Below are 19,704 nucleotides of genomic sequence, written 5' to 3' on the forward strand. Positions count from 1 at the left end.
AGAACATACAGACACAGCAGAGGAGGCGAGGAGCACATCCACGCCACGTTGACTACATACACTGATGGGAGACTTCATGGTGTGACATGTATAGGCTGGCAAGACGGCTGTGAAGCCATGAACGTTTTGAGTGTGCACACGTAAACACACGTAGACAAACACGTACAAAAGACACACAACAAGAGGTGGGTGTCACAACACACTTTCCATTTTAACATGAAAATATTCTGAAACTGATTTTCTGATGTTCGGTAATTGCTGTCGAAAAAAGATCACGCTGCTTCCAAATTTTTCACAAACCTGCAATACATGTAAACCAATCTTCAACCTAAAAAATATTATTTCCAGTCTTTTTGATATTTTTGTGCTATATCCAAACTTTTCGAAACTTACAAATGATAAAAATGTACTTCTCCTTGTTTCAAAAAGGAGCAGAGTGTAAGATTTAGGGGGATTTATTTATCGGTGAGGATCAGAGATTGCAACCAGCTGGAACGTCTCCTGATTAGAATTCCTTCAGTGTTCATTGTTCAGGAAGTTTTAACCAGGAGCTAAATTATCCACAGAGGTCTCCTCCTTGCCAGAACTAACAGACGCAGCAATTAAAACCACAAAAACACTGAAAAAAGAAGTCAGTGTTTGGTTTGTCTGTAATAGGCTACTGTAGAAACATGGTGGTGCAACAGGCCTTTTTTTTAGTTGATAATACACTAAAGAAAATACAGTTATTACATTATATTCCATTTTTGCCAATATGTCCCCCTAAATCCTACAAACTGGACCGCTAACTTGTAGTTTTTCTGGAGATATCACCACATTTTCGTACTGTACGTAAAAAAAAGCAGTACAACACTTGAGTCTTTCTCGAGTTGTCAATGTCAAAAGTGAACTTTTCCACTCAGCATGTCTCATCATTTTCCAAGTCTCTGCAGGAAGTTTGTGTTGTGCCCCAAGTGTTGTGTGCGACATCAGAATGAGGCGTGAATGGGACGAGGCAGCAGAGGGAGCTGTTGCATCAGAGTGAGGAAGATGAGAATCTGTATAGCCCTACAGAGGGAAACCTGGCACTGAATGTTTCGAGAGCAGTTGTGTGGGATCGTTTCCGTCTTTGAAATTCAATTCCACACACAAATTTCAGGCATTCGTGACAAGCAGACATCTTTACGTGTGGATTCTTGTTCGGCATTACGTCCACACAGTCCTTGATTGATTTGAAAACTTGACATTTAATTCTGACTGTGGGGCAGCTCATCGTGTCAAAACTGGAGTTTACTGCCGTTATACATTAAACTGACCACATCACTTTCTTACTGTTTATCTCACGCTTGCTGCTCTACCTTTGACTCTGTAGTTGTTGGACTTCCTACAAGGAAATCCACTCTACAATAACCAGCAGGCAAAGGTCATGTTGTCTCTAGACTTCTCCTCAGGGCCAGTAAAAACAGATGCTTCTGTATGTTGAGCAATCCAAACAGCCGCCTTTGACCCCGCTCCTCTTTTCTGGAGTTCCTCCAATTTCAAAGAGAGGGATACTCCACTGTTTTCAAGTCGCCTTTCAAAAAGAAGGCCATAAGAGGAAGTGGAAAAATAAATCCACTGTTGAATGGGACATCATCAGACACTCAAACCAGAAGTAAATTGTATAAATTATTGTTATTTATATCTTCAGATTGAATCTCGGGTTTATTATTGCACTGCTCATTTTTTTTTCTTAAACTATCTGCAAGGTGTGAAGTGGCAGGTGCAGCAGTGAGGAACCTTCATTTAAAGGTAGATAGATGGCCAAACAATCACTTGGAGTAAAATCGAAAACAAAAGCAAAAGGAAAAAATGACGGCAATATAAATTAGTAACTTTCCTGTCATGGTACAGTTTCCTGACGTCAAACAATAAAGAACTGCATCAGAAACTGAGACTCTTGAGCTGACGATGTAATGTGGTCTACGTCACACTCCATCACGCCAGTCTGTAACTGATTCAGATCAGTGAGACGACCAAGCTCCCTCCTCCTGCTCTCAACCACATCAGTGACATTATTCCACCACAAGGTCCTAGGTGACATCATGATTATATGAATACAAAAACGGGCACATACTGTATCACCATGGCAACAGCCGAACGACAAACAACTCTCTCTTTCTCTCGTGCGTTTTCCCTCTATGAGTGAATGAATTGTTAAGGTAAGTCCTTGATGCCTGAGTGTGAACTGAGCTTATTATGTTAGTGCTTCTGGTTGTAAAGGAAGGAGAGGAGGAAGGAAGGAAGGAGAGGAAGGAGGGAAGAAGGCAAGGAAGGAAGGTAAAACAGAGTTCCTGTCTTTGCAGCGCAGACAAATGTCACAGTCTTACTTTCACGAACAATGGCCTGACCCACTGACTCCGCTTTCACGTTATTGTTCACAAACTAACAGAGCTGTTGTCCAAAACAACAGTTGATGTTTTGTAAATTTTCAGGTGTCGATCAGAGACTCTCTGCTATTGATTATTGATAGGAGTGTATAAACTCATCCAAGTTCTGAATCTTTCTCTCCTTCAACTGAATTCCATCCGTTCCACTTTTGTTTCGTTTTTTTACTCTTTCAGGCCAGTTTGAGTGTGCTGACAGGGAACGTTGGGACTGTAACCATGGTGACAGGGTTGAGGACGGCAGCCTGTCCAACCAGCTGGGGGTGGGGGGCCAGCACTGCTGTGGGCTTTCCTAACGACGGGCTGCCCTGGCTGATCACAGCTGCGCTGTTCACCTGGGCTCCATTAGTGTTAGCTTGAGGATTCGCCTGGACGTGCGGCAAGGTGTGATGGGCAAAAGTGTGGGTGATGTGGCCCACCATGGTGGGCTGGGAGACAGACACGCCCTGGGGGTAGAGAGTCGGGAGGTGGGATGGCAGTGGACCTCCCAGGTGAGCCACCGGGTGGACGGTGATGTGTCCGATGGGCTGGGCGGCTATCGGCTGGTGGGTGGCGGCAGCTGGTGCTGCTGCAATTGGCTGGGGAATGGAGGTGGTGGGGCCGGGTGACGGGGCAATGTGCGTTAGGTGTTTGAGGTGATTAGCTGGAAGGCCATGATTGACAGCCTGGATGACTGAAGGGTGGGAGACGGCGGCATGAGCAATGACGGTGGGCTGGACCTGCATTGCTGGTTGCTGAATAGGATGGGAAGGCTGCGGAGGGGGCGGACCTGGAGCCGGAGCAGGCGCGATGGCTTGAGGGGGAGCAGAGGGGGAGGGCGTGGTCAGGACTCCAGAGAGAGGCAGGGTGGCGTGCTGGATTGATAGGTGGGGGGTGAGGAGCGGCTGGGCTTGTAAGATGGCAGGTGTTGGTTTGGGGAGGGACGTCGTAGCAGGGGGAGCGGGAACATCCTCGTCAATGTCCTGCTCAAAGTTGTCTTCTCCTTCTGTGGGTCAGAGAGGAAACTGTTAGTCATCATGATACAATCCAAGAAACAGTACCGTGTGCGTGTGTGTTTACGTGAATGTTTATGTAAACATAAAGTCTGCTGAGACACAAAATGTTAACTGACATTCAAACTGTATCTAACTACACCCAGAGGAAAACATGAGGACTTTGGATCAACGTGCGAGACTAAACAGCAGCTATGATCATCGTCTCTCTCTCCCTCCCTCTCTCCCTCTCTCCCTCTTTCTCACACACACACACACACACACACACACACACACACAAACACCCACATGCGCTCTCATGGATGGAACTGCATACGCATCCCGTGGAAACCCACACCTGTGCGCAGATGTTCAATGTGTACAGTATGTCAGAGCGTCACATGAACTCATGCGGCTGGATGACTTCTCACTAGGCTGAACGAGAGAAGTGCTTTTGGGCACACAGGAGATCCTGAGAAGCCTGGACGTATGTGTGTGCATGAGAGTTACCATGTGAGGGTGTGTGTGTAAACTTCTATTTAATAAATGCCAGGGAAGTAAGTTGTTAGGAGCATCCCTACTCCCTTCTATAAAAAAGTGCTTTTACACTTCTTGTGATTGGTTCTGTAGAGGAGTATCAGGTATGCATGTGTGTCTGTACCTGAGGCTGTGGACGTGGAGGCCTGGTCGTCCTCCGGCTGGATGGTCTGTCGGAGGACTCTGTCGATCTCGATGGCGTCCATGCACTGGCTGAGCTCGTTCTTCAGCTCGGCCAGCCGCTGCTGTGTGGCGATCTTCTCTCTGGCCAAACGCTCCATCTCGTGCTCAAACTCCTTCTCCTTACGCTTCAGAGTCTTGCAGGGGAGACACAGACGGCAGAGTAGATGAGGATCATTGGGACATAGACAAACACCATGACATACTTCTTATGGACTGTCACTCTATAGTTCAGAAAGTGGTTTGTGGTTGACACATCAATTATAAGGCCAGAAGAAAACGTGAAACATAGATCTGTTACAGTAGTTGTTACATTTTGCATAATATTGATTTCCACAGCATTATTTTTAATCAGTACAACAGTCATTCAATGATCAACCTCGGTCACTTTGAGTTCCTCTTCAGCAATAAATAACGGCCTCAGTTCTGATCAGTACTGCTTTGTTGTTTTTCCTTCTGTGTTAAGCTGCTTTTAAAGAAGTTTGCAGAAGTTTTCAATAAAAGCTTTTAAGGGAAGTAGAGGGTTTATGCCCCCTGAATACTGGACATGTGTTAATATGAAACAGATGGAGGAAGTGTTTGAATATCACTGTGAGTTTGCACCTGCAAATTAACACGGAAAACAGGAGCAGATCATAAAATGGGGAAACAGGGTAATAAAACATACTTTTAAATATGGGGGGAAACAGAAACAAAGAGCTTGTTCTGTCTGAGGTGACTATTACTACAAAAATGTATCTTCAGGCTATGAGTTAGTTTGAAATAATTAAGAGAACTGGTATTGCAACAGAAAGGGAAATAAAAAACAACCTTCTTTCTCTGTGCAGTCTTAGCCACTCCCATGTTTCCCATCTTGCACAATCCTGAAACACAACGTTCCCCATGCTCTCTCAGTTTCACACACGAGCAGGACGGCACGCAAATTCAAGCATGTTCACACTGCTTTTGTTGATGTTGTCATCTATTTAAGCTCCTCCCATTTCCTGGATATCCTGCTTGTTTTTTTGAGGTCAGAGCGAGAGTAAACATCCTGCTATGTTTTAATTCCACCAATCACTCGAGTTCTTCATCATCCCTACAATTCTGATGTCACTGGATTACTGCAGCCTGACTGTTAAGACTGAATGGAAGCATTAATACTGAGCACAGTCACTGTCATGCGCTCAGCTGCATGTGTGTTAGTAGATTTGGTAGTAATGAAGCAAGAAGTACAAACGCAGCAAGAGACACTGAAGGAAAGAAAACTAAACAGAAAGATTTAGAAGGAGCGTTTCCAGCCCCACCATGCCGTCTCTGTGACCCAGTTTCTGTTTAGGTCAGCTGACGCGTGAACACCAAACAGTACGACAGGCTAAGGACATTAACAGATTACTAGGGAGGAATGAGGGAGAGTGGGGGAGGAGGAAGGTACAGGAGGGAAAGGAGTGGGTAAAGAGGGGCATGGAGGGGTGGGAAAGGAAGGGGCTCAGGGATTATGTTAGCGACCAGAGACAGAAATCAGTCAAATGCTGGTACATTTTGGCTGTGTGTTGCTGGTTATGTCATTACATTACTGGATAACTAAATATCCAGTTGACTTGTTGCAGAGTCGACATGAATTCTGGGAGAAAGACAAACTGTTCTCTGTCCTACTGGTGCAACCAAAGAGAAAATAATGATGGAAATTACAAGACAGAGGACATAAAGTAAGCACATGATCCTACTACAGGAAAAAAAGCTGTGTACTCTCTGTGGGCATGTGATGGCCACGCACAGGTTCACTCTCCTCACAGCCAGATTCACAGCCCTCTTTAATACCAGTCCTGACCAGGTGAACTTTGCCATCTTGTAACAGCTCAACATTTCTTATGCAACTTGGGCTGCAACTAATGATTATTTTAATTGTAGATTTATCTACGGATAACTTTCTCGATTTCAGGGTTGGAAATTAGCACCAGCCACCAGCCAAACATTGGTAAAACATGTAAGTGGTTGCTAGATTGACATCACTCACCAGCCTAAAACAACAACTGAGTGGCTGGTAGATTTTAGAATCCACCAGCCACAGTGGCAGGTGGCCTAAAAAGTTCATTTCCAACTCTGCGATTAATCTATTAGTTGTTTGGTCTTTAAGATAACGTCCATAAATTACTTGTTTGTCCAAAACCCAAAGATATACAGTATACTTTCATAAAAAAAATGTTGATCAAATTAGTTTGCGCTTAATGTAACAATTGACAAGTAATTACTTAAAAGTAACTGATCCATCTGACTGTTTAGGTTTTGAGCAGGAGGTGTCAGAAAAGTTACCAAAAAGATAACTGGCTTGTGGCAGCCAAGCATTCACAGCAACGTCGCTTTTTGATCCTTCGATGTCGGCCCTTGCTATCATTGTGAAGCAGAATTCACCAAGCGCTGTATTGTTCTACCACTAACAGGGAACATGATACAGGTTAGTTTTACCCTACCCCCATGTGCCCCAACACATAAAGCCTTTTACCATAATTGTAGGGACAGCTTTAAGGGGTCGTACGTGAAGAGAAGGTGGTTTTAGAGGAGACAGCATCATGGTATTATGATAAACCGGCGTATTTAAAACTCCAGACAGTGTGATTTTCAGTACAGTAAAATACAAATGCTCATCCATCTATTAAACTCATATGGAGATTCTGTACTAAGGATGTATTGTGTGTAGCTTTATGGGTGTCGGTTTCAGTGTTGTTTTGTTTGACAGGTAAGTGGTAGAGCAGATAGCCTATGTTTTAGTTTTGTTATTCTGGGTGGCCTTCCACCACAGTTAGTTAGTTGGGGTGTTTATTTTGTTGGTGACAGGTCAGAGTTTTGTTTTAATTGTTTTATGGTTTGCCGTCACCCGCCGCCCTTCCCTGAGTTTGTTATACTTAAATGTAATTCACCGCCGAGGCTCCTTCCGTGAAGCCCGATTTTCGGGTTGTGTTGCAGAGCCTGCGAGCGCGTTTTCTTTTTGTGTGCCACTTTTTACAAAAGCGTAGCTTGTGTTGTTTATTTTGTGTATGAATAAACAGCAGCTTGCCTTATTCACTTCATTGTTTGGTTTTATGTTGCTTCCCTTACCCCTAGACACATACTGGGTTGTAACAGGTGCACATCACGTTCCACCAGAAGTCAGTCTCTACTGGTGGAACAGGAAGCTGAACTGACAAAGATGGCGACTGCCAGTAATGGGGATAACATTATGGGACTGTAAACAACCAGCAAGCAACGGCAGAGATATAACGGAGGGAAAAAAGCATCTTTTTACATGCAACTTAGAAAAGTAAGGGTTTATTTTGACCAAACCAGAGTTGGTGTTTGCTGGAACAGAGGACTAACTAATTAAACAACTAATAAGACCAACTAATACAGTTTTGGTGAGTCTTATTTTGTTACTGTCAAATTTGAATGAAGTGTGTTTTACGATGAATTAGCAAGGCAATTAAGCTAGTCTTAGTTCAATGAAAGAGATAAACTTGGTGTCAGAAGGTGTGCCATTGTATTTCTCTGTTTAATAAGGAAAACTGGTGTAAGAATATTAACTTTCTTGACATGTTGTGAGTTTATTTTCTATTTATTAGACTGAGAAAGCTACTTGAGCTCGCGGAACGTAGCAAACTTGCCAGTCAGGGCGTGGGGTGGTTAGGTAGCACCATGCACAAATACCGCCATATTCAATATTCCTGGGAGAAATTTCAGAAAGGTATAAAAGGTATGACAAAATAGATATTGGTGACACTCCTGTTCATTTCTGTATTTACAAGAAGTTATTCCAGTTGCTTCATGTCTGTTATTTCATGTCTGACTTTATTGTGCATCTGCTGCATACACACCCTCCCTGGATATATCCTCCCTCGACAAGACTTCAAGACAAAGCATGACACTACTGACACACATATGGTCACACAGCCGACAGATATTCTTTGAAACACAGACATTTCCTAGCCCCGTCTGGCCACCGAGGAGCTACAGTTACTTGTGTATATGCGCATGTGCAACCATGAACATCACTTCAAGGTCTTCAAACCCAGACACCATTAGGCCTGCAGCAAATCACCAAGGAAACAGCTGTCACCCATAGCAGTTTCCTTGGCAACCTCATCCGTGAGGATTTGGCTGCTCGAGCAGCAGTTTGTAAAAAACATAAGGAGCAATCTAATTGGGTGAAGCACGGAGGTAATTACATATAAGGAGTGATGTGACTGGACGGTTGCCAGTCGGGTGCTTCAGATCACTCCCAGCCTTCCTCCTCTACACTTCCATCCCACACCCCCTCTCCTTCTACTCCCCCATCCATCGCTCCCTTGACACCCTTCCCCCCTTTTCCCCCTCCTCCTCTGCTTCATCTATGCCTCCTTTATCCTTCCTCTTTCAAGACGTGCTCTCTAAAAGAAAAGGTGAAAATGACTCCAGTGTGATAATATTTGGCCTGACAGGCGTCAGTGCCTTCCTCACAAATGCATCGTGTGGACAATGGACATGTGATCTTCACAAGGTTGACATGAGGACAAGGCATAAAAAAAAAGTGTCCGATAGAAGAGAATGGAAAAGCTTTGGCGCTCCATCATCCATAACCACCGACAAAAACACCAGTGTAACCAGGATTTGACTGGTTTAGTCTTTACATCAAACAAACACACTCATACACACTCTCCTATGCAGACAAACATGGGAGGAACAGACTACAGTGCCCTGGCCACCTGCCGCCTGTTGCCATGGTTACCGAGAGACAGCAGGGAGACACCAGACCGGATGGACAAAAAGGCTGAGGCAAACAGGGGTTAAAAGACAAAGAACATGTGATGCATCTGTTGCAGATCTGTATCTCTTCCCCTGTTATAACCATGGAAACACTGCTGTACCCGCTAACTACCAGCATCTCTCTGCAGTCTAGAGGTGCAGAGCGGAGTGGGTGAGCTGCGGTGACGTCACTGGGCTTGCGCTAGCCATGTGCTCAGATCTCACATGGCTCAGGGAGGGGGAGAGAGAGGCTGAGGTTTACAGGGGGGGAAAGGAGGGAGTCATTCATCGACAATAAAACCAGCTAATTACATTATAGACCAGAGGAGAAGGTGGTGGAATATACAGAGTAGCTTGGGATTAGTGCAGCCGTGTTAGGTTGCCTTGGTGAATAATTCAATACCGTTGTTATGGACTTTGGAAGAATCACATTGTGTTGATATCAACAAATTGTGTCATTATCTTTCAAAATGTACGTTAACTAAATTAAAGATTCCAGCTACACTTTACTTTAACACTAATAATTTTACTTATATCATTTCCCACATTTTAGCCACATCTTAATAATAAGAAAAATATTCTTTTTAATATTGTGTGCACTGTGCATCACCCTGTTAACCAGTCTCTGCACGACAGTGTGGGCTGGAGAAAAATACTGTCAGCAACTGTGAGTATCTTCTGGTGTGTGGTTACTAAGACTGATGAGTGATTATTTACACTATTGATTATTCTGCTGGTAATTTTTTTGAATAAACAATATTGTTGATTGCTTACTGTGTATAAAAATCCCAAAATGTGTGATTTGCAGTAATATAAAATAGAGAAAAGCAGCAAATCCTCACATTAAACTAGCTGTTACTGATTTGACATTGATGCTTGATAAATCTTTCAATTGACTACTTGATTCACCAACTGTTTCAGTGTTAGTGGCTATTGCCATTATGTACACTGTTGGTATTTGTTTTTGTGGCTGATGAATAGTGACCTGCCATGTGTAACTTTCTTTAAAAACATGGAAACTTAAAGTAAGCTGTGCAGTCTCAATTTCCTCACCAGCAGCTTGGCTCTGCCTCAAAACCATCATCATCTTGTGTCAAAGACTGACGCAAATCCCAGTATGTTGCTGAAGGCTGGCCCAAGATCTTGCAGCTAGTCTTGCTTTGAACAAGTTCTTCCATCTCGCAGCCTAATTTAGTTCTTTTCCACTGACTCTACATTGCATATTCCACTGAACTCAAAATCATGAAGCTTCTACTCCACAAAACAGGAACCACTGCATCTAGCTCCAGGCTACAATTCATTTCTGCCACAGTGCAGACATCCTCAATCGTCTTCTTTTGAAGACTGAAAACTCACCTCTTCAAGCTACACCAGTCCCTCCCCCACACCACCCTCAGCAATGCAATGTTATTTCTCTACACAACTACAATATGCTTCAACAAAAATGTTTATGCTTGTTCATCCTTTACACAACGCTTCCACTGGATAAGAATCTCACCAAAGTATGTTACAAAAATAGTCGTTACATTGGAGTTACTCACCACTTTCTTACAGGCTGATTCCCCATTATTTGGCAGATGCCATATCATAGTCACAAGAGGCTAACCAACACAAAACAGCTTAACGGATAACAAAACAGGCATTGTATATCAATTATAATGGACCAAAGCCTGTGCTGTTCCCAGAGCTGAACCAATTACTTCAAGACCGGAGAAAGATGAAAACAATAAGATGAAAAACAAGACGTGAGTAGGACCCAAAATATTGTGTTGGACCGCATCAGTATGTTTAAGAAGTGTTCCACTTGTGGGAAGATGATGTTTGTATAAAACTGCAGAAAGACATTTATACTTTTGAAACTTACGTTACATGACCAGAGAAAAAAGAAAAAGGGCTGTGGTATTTGCTTTTCCTCAAGAGGTAGAAAACCTACAGCTAACAGAATGCATTGCGCCAAACTGAACCGATAAATGCTCTCCCTGGTGGGTGACATGATGCGAGCTGCCCATTTGAAACTATTATGGCAGCGGGATGTTAGCTAACAATCTCACATCACAGTTAAATGGTAAGCTAAAATATATTTAGGAAAATATTTGAGACAAAAGGCAAGGCAGTAATACAACCTTGGTTCGTATTATATCAGCACTGCTTAGTTTTACTGTTTGTTTTTCAGCCTTCGCTTTACAATGCAGGAACAGTATGACGTCCACTTCCTGTTCACAAAATCCTCATATTACAGCTAAACAGTGTACTAAAATATGTTTCTGAAGACATTTTGGGCGACAAACAGAATCTTGGCTAGTTTATATTTCACCAGCACTGCCTGGTTTTACTGTTTGGTCTGAGTTTGGGGTGGGGGTCTCTCTTGATCTGCCTTTATACACTTTGTGTCCATATGCCGAAGTACAATCTGATGTTCGAGCTACAGCCCTAAAGCCAGCAAAAATCCACTGGATGACACTGATGATTTGAGCTGGCAAATGAGCAAGGAGATCTGGTTTAGTTATGATATAGTTATGATACAAAGCTGTTTGTAAATCAGTATTCCTTTTAGGCTTAGCCTCACCATGCTGGGAAAGTTGAGAAAATATAATAAAACTCTACCTGTATGTAACGCAAAGCACTGCGGAGAACACTGAGGTTGGAGGTTTTCTTCTCATCGACATTTGGAACGTTCTTCTTCAGCGTCTCAAAACACTCTTTGAGGTGCGCTCGTCTGAAGAGTCAGAAATGAGAAAGGGACACACTTTTAAATACAGCTGTCATTAGCTTACAGGAGAACATTTACCATTTATTCAGTCAGTCATTTGTTTAAGAGGTTAACCAAGTTCTAGTCATATATAGAGACCTCGTGGCTTCAATTTGCAAGCTTCAGAAGCATTAATGGTTTTGTATATAAACACAAAAACACAAAATTTGGTGTGTGGTGGTGAAGCTATAAAAAACAGGGCTGCTTTCCTTAATTCCCAATGAGATGACACTAATTCCAACAATGAGAAATTGAGTATGACTAACCTGTTCTTCTCCAGTTTATTATGCACCTCTCTAGTCCCCGCTCTGGAAACAAAAAATAAATAATCAAATACAACTATTAACCCATCTTCACTCATATATCAACTCTAACACACACACACACACAAACTGACCCTCCTGGTCTCCTCTTTCCTTCCATCCCCCTCAGGTCCTCCATCGTCACTCCATTAGGCCGCGGCTGAGATGAAGGTGGAGCTTGATGGGGAACCAGTGCATGTTGAGAGCCAGAGCCATTAGTGCTGATGGAGGTTGAGTACTGAATCTGAACCTGAGGCTGTGATTGGCTGGGCTTTGCATCAATCAGCTGCGGACTAGTCTCTAACTTAATGGGGGCAGTTTCTACCTTAATCGGGGTAGTCTCCAACTTAACCTGGGCAGTCTCTACCTTTAGTTGGGCAGTCTCTACCTTTATCTGGGGGGTGCACAACAGGTGAGGAGAGGCCGGCTGCTGCTGCTGTGGAGGGGAGGAAGCGTTCTTGGCTGGTGGCGAGCCGTTGAGGGAAGTTGCCGCCGCAGCAATCTGCGTTGTGAGGGGAAGGCGTGGGACCGAGGGCGTTGCGGTGACAACTGGAACCATTGGGATGACAGCGATGGGGACTTGAGGAGGTGGGAGAGGGGGGGGCGGAGGGGCGGGAAGGTGATGCGACTGTTGGCGGTGAGCGTCATCGCCCCAAGTGATGTGGTTGGCTCTGACTGGCTGAGACGACGAGGTCACAAGTTCCACTCGCCTTGACTCCTCCTCCCTTTTGAGGAGCTCCTTGTCGTTGCGCTGCTCCTCCTCTGTGAGTGAACATTGGAAAATAACAGATAACAACAAACAAGTTAGGAGAACAGAAGATGGACGTAAGGGGAGACAAACAGGAAAGATCACCTGACAACCTGCCCTTGGTTCAGATTTAAAACAACTATGACTGACCAGTTCCTGTGGTTAAATCTGCCTTTCATGACCTCATTGATGCATTGACACAGGTACATTAATACTGTGTGTAGTGAGTGCTCTACACACTTCCAGTTTGGAAATCATTAATGACTCCTAATTCTTGAACCAAACCCAAAACAAATAATATAAATTCCATTCAGGAAATCTAAGCTGTTTCTTTGTTTTGCTACAGCTCCCTTTGTCAGAGTGATGTCACTTTGTTTGATTAGTGAAAATCTCAATACTATGTGCACACAAACACAGAAAAAGCATGATGTCATCTGGGAATCAGATTGTTAGGGGGGGGAATAATCACAGAAATCATGTCTGCATCCGTTTCCTGACTGCAGAGAACCCCCCTCTGTCTGTACTGTGATTGGACCGCTCCAGCACTGGGCACGCTGGGTTTCGTCAGGGCCGTCTGACCAACAGCAGCGGACTGTTGTCAAGGAGCCACTCTGCTGGGTCAACTGGAGTTGGCACCATGACAACATGTAAATGAAGGACGAAACAAAAAAGCCACAAAAATAAAATTTAGAAATCACATCGTGGGACGGAGCGTTCCCACGCTTTGCTCGTGTTGCGTATACAGACTCGTGCCAGCACACATATACACATACACACACACACACACACACACACACACACATTTAATGGTATGAGTGAGTAGTTATTGCACACTGTAGCAGACAGACTCAAAGCAGTGTGGAAAGCCCTCCGTTACCATGGAAACAGCAACATTAGAAACAGAAGATCCCAGGGATTCCTCTAACCTGCACGACGCCAACACACGGCGCAGCTATCACCAACATTATAAAAAAATAAAAACACCGCATGCCAACATGCCCGGCTGCCTGTTAAGTAACACTTTCATTTCTTCTCTGCGTGAAACTGCAAACCCCATGATGACGCAATCCTCTCTCACCTAGGGCAACAGTTCACCTCAGAAAAAGCCTGCACTGTTAAATCTGATGGTGTACGACCACAACAATTTCTCTGCACTTTTTTGGGAATCATATACTTTTATTTAATTTGGGAATCTGACAACAATCCAGCGGTCTATTAATAGTGCTGCCACAGAGTAACAGTGTTATTCCTCAATTATTCATGTGCTCACATCTCTTTTAACTCCTGCTGAGCAGAGGGAGTCAGACCTGCAACTCCCTCTTTCTGTGAGCATTATGTTTAGCCCTAAATAGGAGTGAAACAAAAATAATAATAATCTGCCTGAATTGGTCATTCTGTGGTTTCAGATTCTCCAGTGTGAGTATGTGTGTCATATGTGATAGCCAACAAAGCAAGGCATTTAGAGACTCACTTTGAGCTCTGATAAATAGAGAACACATACATACACACATTATTGTCTGAAATGTTACAGTATAAAAAAGAACTGATCAATGAATTGTGAAAACAATAACTAGTTGCAGCCCTAATCACATCATTCCAGACATTTATTTTATCCAGTCTCTGAGACAAAAACTAAAATATTTATCAAAGTGTTTATAAATCATGAACGTTTTGGTCTCCTGTTATGTATATCAGACAAACACTGATCACTGCTTTAGATTTTGCATGCTCCTGCCTTATGGTGATACACACTGATATTGGAAAATGTCCTCTATGATATAATGATTATGATGACAACCATATAAATTCCACAAAGGGGCCAAAGTGCAGAAGTAAAAATAATGTCTGATATACTGTGCAAATAAAACAGAAAGTGAGAGCACATGGAAATATTTGTGTGACCCAGTCTGTTCTTCTAGCTTTTATAGTATACTCCACACACACCATGCTCCAGATTGTCAAGTGCATGCAAACGTAAATTACATAACTTCTGCATTGAAAGAGGCTGGGGCTGGGTGGGGGTGAGGAGGGAGGCTGCCCTACTTACCCCCCTTTCTCTCTCTCTGACCCGCCACTGTCAGTCGACTGAATGGGAAGGGCGGGGACGAGGAGTGCGTGTGTATGTGCGCGTAGGTGTGTATCTGAGAGAGGAGAGGGGCAGTGTGCACGTGGTCTTTGTGGGCGGATCCTAGCACGCGGTAGGGCAAGTATGCGGGGGGGAGGGGGTTGATTTGTCTGACACGTCATCAGAGGGGAGAAACACAAAAAGCAGCCCCTTGTCTCCCTTTATCAACTCATTGATCATTGTGTCGATTGACAGCTCATCGGTTTCACATAATTATTAAATGAGGAAAATAAATAATGTATAGCATATGCACGCGCGCAGATATGCAAAAGGGACGGGGTGAGCGCGTGAGGGCCCGCCCCAGTGTGTGTCATAAGATAGCTGAGCAATGTCAGGGTATTATGTAAAGAGCAGCCTCTGCTCGCCACCGCCCTGCCGGTGCTCGACGGACAATAAACTGGGGCAAATCGATTTGAAAAGCTCTTTTCAGGACAGATATGTGGAGCTCTGGTGAAAATAATCACTATTTTAAACCTAATTATTTTTATTGTATTAATAAAGTATAAAAGCAATAAAGTGCACACTCTGCAGACAGTTGCTTTATAACAAAGATACTACACTTAAACGCACCACAGTTTACTGACAGGAACTCCTCTGCCATACCTTTCACACACACATACACGCACACACATGTACGGTGAGTCACTGGAGTGTTGAAACTGTCACACACACACACACACACACACACACACACACACACACACACACGCCGAGAGCGCGCAAAGTAGTTCGGAAAACAACTTTAGCCGTTTCCGCATTAACGGCAGACAAATGTGTGCAACAACTGACGACTCAGGAATCACCGAGACTTTGCAGTGACTTCAGCCTCTTTTTTGGCGTTAACCCAGAACGACAAACAAAAACTACAAACGCTTCCGTTCATCATAGGCGGGTCGGTTGAAAAATATAAGCCCAGTCGTTGGAAGTAACTGGATACGGTCCGCACAAAAATCAGTTTAGGATGTAGCACACAGTGTTATTTAGTGTCATGTAAGCTGAGCACAATGCACCAGACTGCTGTTGAACTCACCACGTGTGATCTGTTGTTGCTGGGCTTGCCATTCCAGATATCTGGCCGCCTCCAAAAGTGTATCGATGCTCATTGCGCGTAAACCCTCACGGCAGGCGACCCGGTGGCCCGGGACGAAAGGAGGAAAAAGACCGAGGGGGGGTAGATGGTGTCCCGGTAGGAAGCGCCGTGTGCACGGTTCACACCCGCAGGCCCGAGCTCCTCGTCCGCTGTGTTTCTCCTGAAAGCAGACGGTCAATTTTTAATCCGGGCGAACGCAAAGTAGATCCTCGCATACGTAAAAAATAGGATTGCAACAAGATGGCGATGCGAGCACGGGAATACACACAACAAGGCGAGTCGTGTTCTCGTTAAGGCCCGCCCCTCCCGGATTCCTGCCCCGCCCTGTTACTACGGCCTCCGACAAAACCCGGCGACCGCATCACGCCATCCTACTCCGCGCTGTCGTTAGCCGCTAACCGTTAGCCCTCCCCAAATCACAACACTGGCATTACCCCTCTCAAAACTAATATTTAGTAATATCTAGAAGCTCCTGGAGCAAAGCAGACTCACGGTGTACTCGCCTATTTTCGTGGGAATCGAGAAAGGGAAGTCCCGTCAAAGTCACAGGTCCGCCATGTTTTCTTCCCGACCGTTGGCCCGCAGCGCATGAAGAACAATCAGGCGCCAGCGAGCCAATCAGCGCTCAGAACAACAAGGCATGGTGCTGGTCCACATGGGCACCCGCCCGGCCCGAGCGCGGCTCATTTGCATGGCGAGAGCGTGACTGGCCACCCTGCTGTCTCGAGATCAGAGCTGTCAATCAAACGACAAGGGGCGGAGTTTACTGTAGTGTCTGTGGGTGAGCAGTGATGAGAGGCGGCTGACCAGAATGTACTATTAATATGATTATTATCAAATATCCTGATGTTTAAGCCTCAAATCCTAATCAGTAATACTAAATTAAAAGGTTTTTACCAAATAAATACATATGAGGATTAATTATACACCATAGGTATTGCATATTTACAATTAAGATGGTGTGTGGGATAATGACAAGACAGTAATTTTTGTGTAATTGTTGTGTTTTGGAGGTCCATACTGAGGTTAACATTTAGATGAACAACTATTATGTGATGTAGGCTACTGTAATTTATATTTTTTGTTTCCCCTAATTGTAACATTGTCACTTTGTGTCACTTTGTGGGGGGGGGGGGGGGGGGGGACGGGACCTATAAGCAATTTTCTTTTCCACAGAAAAAATAATTTATAATATCAAGCAGCAGCAAAAAGACCTTAAGGACATGTCTGATCAATTTATTACCTGATAATTCTAGTCTTTCACAAAAATGTGTCTACAGAGTTGTTTTTTTATTAATTATTTCATCAGTGTTCATTTTGTTCTTTTTTTAATAAAAAAAAACTTCCCTTGTTGCCAGTTAACCGCCTCTTTTCCAGATTTTTTTCATTTCACACCCACTGTTTATCTCATGCATGGAAAAATATGTTGCATCACAAGGATTTTCTCCTTCTCCGCAGTTGCTCATTATTTCCATGTGGTACTTCTTCTGTTGCATTTTGTGTCTTTAATGCTGTGACTTATGTTGGATATGTTGTGTTATTTGATCATATGTAACATGTGACAGCTGTGCTGGATTATGCAGTATATCTCCCTCTGGGGAAAAGTAAATCTTATTTTAGTGTTATGATTAATGGTTTATATTACAGTGTTGTGCCTGTCTATATACTGTATACAGATGCATGTATGTGGTGTGTGCGTTGCTGCATGGTAACAGTCTTTGATTGGATGCCGCTCAGTCATATATATCCTTTACCACATCACAGGGTCTCACTCTCTCAGCCAATCAAAGCAGCAGCCCAGGGGTACATAAGAGCTGCCTCCTCCACGCCATGCGCCTTGCCTGCACATACAAACCTACTAACACCAATACTATGTTGACTATCAGGCCACATATTATCTTGTCCAGTTCGCCTGGGGAAAAAAATCCTAAAACTTCCAATAATGGGAAACAAATGCATGTGTGGGTGTGAGGGGGGGTGTGAGTCATTTTGCAACAGGCTGTATGGCAGGATGGATGACAGAAAATGAATCAGGCAGGAAAGGGGGAGGAGGGAGAGAATAGGGAAGGGAGAGCTGCTGCACATGGTAAGCACATGAGCTGCACGAAAAAAAAGTCTTTACGGATGTTATGCGTATATAGAGGGGAAAAAAGGGAGGAGGATGAGGGGGTTGGCTTGGAGAGACACAGAGGGCGGGAGGGATGTGAAGCTGGGACGGGGCTGACCCAGTTAGAAGTGCTGCATCACTATTGGATCTACAGAGCAGAGACAAAGAGGAAGCTGTGCAACACAGGAGACTTTACACAGGGAAAGTGTTCAAAGATCAAATGGACTTAGCAAAGAGTGTGTGAATCACAGACATCACTGTTTGGCTGTGATTAAAGTAAAGACTTGAGGATTTGTTTCAGTGTCTGTCAATAGCAGGTGGTTCTAACATTTCTCATGCACATGTAATTTACAATCAAAACTTATTTCCATAACCCAAACACTAAACTTCAACAAAGGTGGTGTACAATGTCTGATTCTTTGTTCAGTTTCCATGGGTGAAAAGTTATATAAACCTCTTGGATATTAACGCATGATCAGATCCTAAATTACAACCCCAATCCTTAACTTGGAAAACATGACTTGCATCAAACAGAACTGAGTTTTTTATTCGATCTTTAAGTCATTGTGAAGTCATGATGAATGTTTCTCCTCTGAAAAAAGAAGATGGTCAGTTATAGTATCTTTTCCATGACACCCATGTGACCACTGCCAACTTGAACTCAATGCAAGAAAGTGGCAGTGTTTTTTTCCTTATAGGGACATGGACCTCTCAACACAAGCTACCACTAGAGAGCGCCACATCCTGTAACATATCTCATCCAGAGCACCTCATCCCATCGTCCTCCTCAGGCTTTGCAGGGATTAGAACACTGGTCACGTAAACTATAGTGGGACTCACGTAAGCTATACTGGGATGACACACAAACCTATATATCAACGCAGGCCCTGCAGTCATCTGTGCCTCGGTCTGCACTTGAAACTACTAGTATGTTTGGATATGTTAATAAAGAAAATCCAACCTGCTATGTGAAATAGTTCAATCACCTCTGAGAGAATCAATAGTGCTGCATCTCACAGAGACAGGCCTGTTGTTCACACTGACCTTGAAATCTCTCGACACTTCCATATCATGCCAAGCTTATCGGGAATCAATGCTGGCTCATACCTCCCTGCTGCTCCTTTCACCTTCTTTGCTATAAATCTGAATCAGTGATAGTTTTGTCAGATGGGGAGAAATGGGTGACCTAGAAGAGATAAAAACAAGAAAGTGAGCTTCCTCTGTTTCTGCCCTGTTTTGATGTCTCTAGCTTACATGAGGGGAAAAGTGTGTGCAAGGCATGAGAGAGTGGTGGCTGGTGGATGTAGGCCAATGTTTCTACTCCACTGCCTCTGTTGAGAAACAGGAGTTTCAGACTGAGACAGGTTTATTATCCTTTCATCAAGTCCCATGAAGCCACTTCTCACATCTCTGCACACACATTTAGCACACAGCTTTCACTCCATCGTACTGTGCACCCATTGCCAACGTCCTTTTACTACATGAACCTTGTGTTGTACCTTGGACTCCTTTTTGGCACCTGCATTTGCCAATGCGCTTTACTGCACCACTCCCCGTTTCTCCACCCTCAAAGAACCTGCAGGACAGAGCAAGGTGTGGTGCTTGCAAGCTTGCCATCCTGGCAACTGTTGCCAGGATACTACCGAGCACAGGGAGAGAGTAATTGCTGTGTGGGTGAGTGAGCAGGTGTGTGCGCGAGCTCAGAATTAGGCTGGGGTACTGTACATAATTGATAAGGGGGGCTGAACCGTCCCTGTTG

The 19,704-nt window shown here is 44.0% G+C and overlaps 1 protein-coding gene across 1 annotated transcript; it reads right to left on the reverse strand.

Moving 5' to 3' along the window:
- Positions 1-1,706: 1,706 nt before the first annotated feature.
- mntb (MAX network transcriptional repressor b) lies at positions 1,707-16,102 on the reverse strand. The gene is made up of 6 exons (XM_033645960.2): positions 15,779-16,102; positions 11,971-12,637; positions 11,840-11,881; positions 11,429-11,540; positions 4,038-4,230; positions 1,707-3,390 (listed from the first exon to the last, which is right to left on the reverse strand). Exons 1-6 carry the CDS (start codon positions 15,849-15,851, stop codon positions 2,579-2,581), a joined length of 1,899 nt encoding a protein of 632 aa, XP_033501851.1. The 5' UTR covers positions 15,852-16,102; the 3' UTR covers positions 1,707-2,578.
- Between the last annotated feature and the right edge of the window lie 3,602 nt (positions 16,103-19,704).

Source organism: Epinephelus lanceolatus, chromosome 11 (genome assembly GCF_041903045.1).
Source record: "Epinephelus lanceolatus isolate andai-2023 chromosome 11, ASM4190304v1, whole genome shotgun sequence".
Classification (NCBI taxonomy): domain Eukaryota; kingdom Metazoa; phylum Chordata; class Actinopteri; order Perciformes; family Serranidae; genus Epinephelus; species Epinephelus lanceolatus.

What these genes read in the sequence shown, in the direction of transcription:
- mntb (XM_033645960.2), bottom strand. Translation starts at nt 15,851, where the DNA reads ATGAGCATCGATACACTTTTGGAGGCGGCCAGATATCTGGAATGGCAA. An exon ending in GCAACAACAGATCACACGTG is followed by an intron (nt 12,638 to 15,778) that starts GTGAGTTCAACA and finishes GTTCACTCACAG; the next exon opens with AGGAGGAGCAGCGCAACGAC. An exon ending in AATAAACTGGAGAAGAACAG is followed by an intron (nt 11,541 to 11,839) that starts GTTAGTCATACT and finishes CTGACTCTTCAG; the next exon opens with ACGAGCGCACCTCAAAGAGT.